The sequence below is a fragment of the Engraulis encrasicolus genome, chromosome 19 (assembly GCF_034702125.1).
Source record: "Engraulis encrasicolus isolate BLACKSEA-1 chromosome 19, IST_EnEncr_1.0, whole genome shotgun sequence".
NCBI classification, from domain to species: domain Eukaryota; kingdom Metazoa; phylum Chordata; class Actinopteri; order Clupeiformes; family Engraulidae; genus Engraulis; species Engraulis encrasicolus.
In genome coordinates, this window is record NC_085875.1 from 22,210,652 (window position 1) to 22,214,496 (window position 3,845).

General features: G+C 45.3%; 1 protein-coding gene across 6 annotated transcripts in view; it reads right to left on the reverse strand.

Moving 5' to 3' along the window:
• qkia (QKI, KH domain containing, RNA binding a) overlaps positions 1-1,724 on the reverse strand; it is a 136,163-nt gene extending 134,439 nt beyond the window's left edge. For all 6 annotated transcript variants that reach the window (XM_063183830.1, XM_063183826.1, XM_063183828.1 and 3 more), the window contains exon 1: positions 1,317-1,724. In XM_063183830.1, coding sequence (XP_063039900.1) covers positions 1,317-1,461 — 145 coding nt within the window. In that variant the 5' untranslated portion in view covers positions 1,462-1,724. The remainder of the gene's footprint in view (positions 1-1,316) is intronic.
• Between the last annotated feature and the right edge of the window lie 2,121 nt (positions 1,725-3,845).

The window sequence follows — 3,845 nt, forward strand, 5'->3', positions numbered from 1 at the left end:
GGAGGGCCGAACGAAAGACCGCTGCATGTGTGAGAGAGGTGACTACAGCTAGTGACCAGCTCTCTGTAAGCAGCATCGGGGGAAAAGTGGCGCTCTCTAGCGTCACCCATTCAATTATACCAAGCGTGTTCGACCACTATCTTGCTCTCGGGCTACGCTCCCCCGATATAAATAGCAATACGCCACAGTGTCCGCAATAGTTTTCCTACGAGCAAAAACAACAGGTACACACTGGCCAGCGTCGATGTAAAACGGGCCGTTTGCCGTTTGGGTTCCATTGAAACTGGGGGAGATCAAGCGAGACAGAATCTGTCGCGCAACGCAGTTTGTCTATTTATCGAGATACCCCTTTCCGTAGACAAAACACATCATTGACCAAACGTTGCAGCCATAAACATGGTGTCGCAATATCACGATCAACATTAAAGCTTGGCACCAACAGAGGAAGACGTTCCTCCTGCTTGGTCAGTTCAGATGAGAGCATTTCCATGTCCATTGTTATCGACACCCCGTAGTGAAACAACCCGTACCCCAACCACATTCCAATACACGAGGACTTGCCTTTGCGCTGTCGCGCCACCAACGAAAATAATGTCCATCCTTCACCTACACCTTCCCAAGGAATGAAAACGTGTGTAGTAAATGTGGGCAACAAGACAAAAGAACGGGTACAAAATAATCATTCTTCGAGTTTGATGACTGAAATCTCCGAAATGCATTATCTGATGTTCAACTATGGCTACCAAGTTTGTTTGTTTTAACTAGTTGGCAGATTTGGTTGTCTGCTGTTACGGTCAGATGGTGCCAGGTCGTGAAGGCCACCCTGAAAGACAACTTACTTGTTACCCCTTGAATGTCAAATCTGTTCAAAACAAAAGTGTTATGTGCGTTGGGAATAGAAGTACCAGTCCAGCAGTGGAACAACTGGCTAATTGTGGGCCAGGGCTAAGTTAACGTTAGCTGGCTAATATAGCTAGTCCCAACACCCCTGACTGGAGAAAAAACTTTTCATTTCTTCTTGGTAATCACCACAGTGTCTCACATTATTCAAAAATGGGTGTCCAAATTGTTCTCAAAGTCATAGACGTTCTGACAAACACATCAACAAATACCGCCGCTCCACTGCGTCAGTATTTTCACTTTCTGAAGTTGAGAGAGTGAAGTTGGGCTAAGCGTGATTCTGCTCCGTACCAGGCTAGTAGAGCTAGCTTCCCTGTGCATGCATGCCTATGGTGTTCTATGCAGCAAGCGTGCACCCTTCAAGCCCCCTAGTCACGCTTCCCCCAACTCTCCACAGCACCATTAGAGATTTTTACCTTCATCGAGAAGCCGCTCGAGGTGTGTAAAGATGCCGCACAGGTTGGGCAAACTCGTCATCAGCTTCTTCTCGTTCAGTAACTGCATCAAATAGTCGGGACTCGGCCTCGGTCTCTCCTTCACTTCGATCTCCCCGACCATCATCTTTGCGACGCGAATGCAAACAAGCCAACACACAATCCGGGTTTATGAAAAGAAAAAAATGGAAAAGAAAAAAAACTTGCGGATTAAATCCCTCGTTCCCCCCCACGTTTCGATCGCTGTAGTTTGACGACTCTCCGGATAAATCGTGATATTAGTTGTTGCTGTTGTTTGAGCGGAGAGAAAAAATAACCACTATCTCCTCCCAAAGAGTCGCTTGTCGTTCAGACGCCGTCCTCTGCTCTTCTCTGCGCTCACAGGGACGTTCCCTACCACCGCTGTCTGCGAGAGCGAGTATTCACCAAAAGCGCCCGTCCCCTGTGCGCTGATTGGCTAGGAGCGCTTTCAAGGAGCAGATGATACCACCAATCAGCGCAATATGTTGAAGCGTGGGGGCTCCTAAGTGCCAATAGATATCGTTGTTAAATTGATCTACAAGTGCTGTAACCAATTGAAGGGCACTCGCGGCGAGTTGTACTTACCGACATAAAACAATGCTCCGCAGAATCGAATTTTGATGTATTGAAGCGGAGGACAGAACTGCTATTTGCAATTATATTGTTTCAGTTGTAACGATGACATCGATGGCAAGCTCCATTGTGTACTGCAATCCATCAAGTCGTGACAAGTTTCTGTCGTTTTTTTCTGTGGAAGAATGCTCAATTAGGCTATTTGCTGGAATATACAGTTGAATTCGTTTTGAAATGACAGGCATAGCCTACCATGTGGTTCTCAGTCTTTTTTTTTTTGCAGAGCGCAAAGTTTAAGAAAAGAAAGAAAAAAACATGCAGAGCGACTAGGTTAATTATTAAGCTATTGTGTTATGAGTAGGCCTAACTAATAAGGAAAAACTCAAATGAGGACAAAGTGATGCATGTTTATTTGTCTGTGAATATTGATTAATAGCCTATTGCATTTACAAAATTGAAAAACATCTGCAATCTTCAGACCATCTGTTGAGGGTTCTGTTCTCAGAAGTCAGGTTAATTCTTGTGCATACAGTGCTATTTTAGTTTTGTCTTTGCATAATCTTCAATAACCCCCAGAGCAGCAACCTTTCAACCCCAGAGTGAGTGACAAGCAGAGGAGAGCAGAATATAGAGAGAGGCTATTCAAAGCCATCCCTTCAGCAACAGATGACATGAGCACGAGAAATAATAACAGAACAGCTATCACATCAGGTTAGATCCGGACAAGACACACACACGCAAACACACACACACACACACAAACACACACACACACACACACACACACACACACACACACACACACACACGAACAGAGAGAGAGAGAGTGTGTCAGAATGGCAGCTGACAGATGGGTCCTGTGTATTTAACACACAACACACTTACAGAGTCACAGTAACACAACATGACACACTAACACATGCACACACAGACACACAAGACCGACCCCTCCATCTGCCAATAAAACGATCAATAACCTTATATATAGCCTGTACGTCAATTGATGTGATGGCACACGTATAGGCCGGGGTCTGTATAGCGTAATGGCACGTCGTCCTCTTTACGAGTTCTCATATAGATTCATCTAAGTGCAGCCTTAGATAAGCTATATTTCAGAGCGAGAAGGGCGGGCGGGGGTGTTAACGTGGATTAAAAGGAAACACCACCAGCCACCATGAAGGGAATACTATTGCCGTTGTCTTACATCGCTTGTCGTGGCTCAGGAACTGTTGCTCCTCAATAAAAAAAAAATCCGGTCCAGACATCACAGGAGAATGCAAAGCATCTTGGGTATGAGGAGCGTCTAATTCCAGGAAGGGCTCAACTGTCTTATGAATACAAGCAATGTAGAGGGGGGGGGGGAGGAAAGAAATCTCAGATTTCAGGCATCAAACAAAGATATTTAAAGCATTTCCACGGAGCACAGTTCTTATCTCTCTCAGCGTGCATGGCAATTTGTACCTTGCTGTGTGCTGCAAGGGAGCCAACATGCTTGCTGGTGATACTGTGTGTGCGTGCGTGCGTGCGTGCGTGTGTGTGTGTGTGCACGCTCTGCGTGTGTGTCTGTGGGGGAGGACAGACACTTAATCATACTCATTTTTTGAGTCTCTTTTTTAATGTGTGTGTGTGTGTGTGTGTGTGTGTGTGTGTGTGTGTGTGTGTGTGTGTTTGTGTGTGTGTGTGTGTGTCTGTCTGTCTCTGTCTGTGTGCACGCACGTGCATTCATGTATGCATATACACGTACATATATGCATACTTATTATGCCCAAGAAGCAACAGCAGTGTTTGAGCAAGATAGGAATTCCCCCGTTTACTCCAACCCCACCTCATCCCCGAATATTTTGCTCCTGTCTAATAACACGCGTTCCATTTAACAATTAATCCAATTAAGAAGTGCTCCAGATAATAAATGAACAT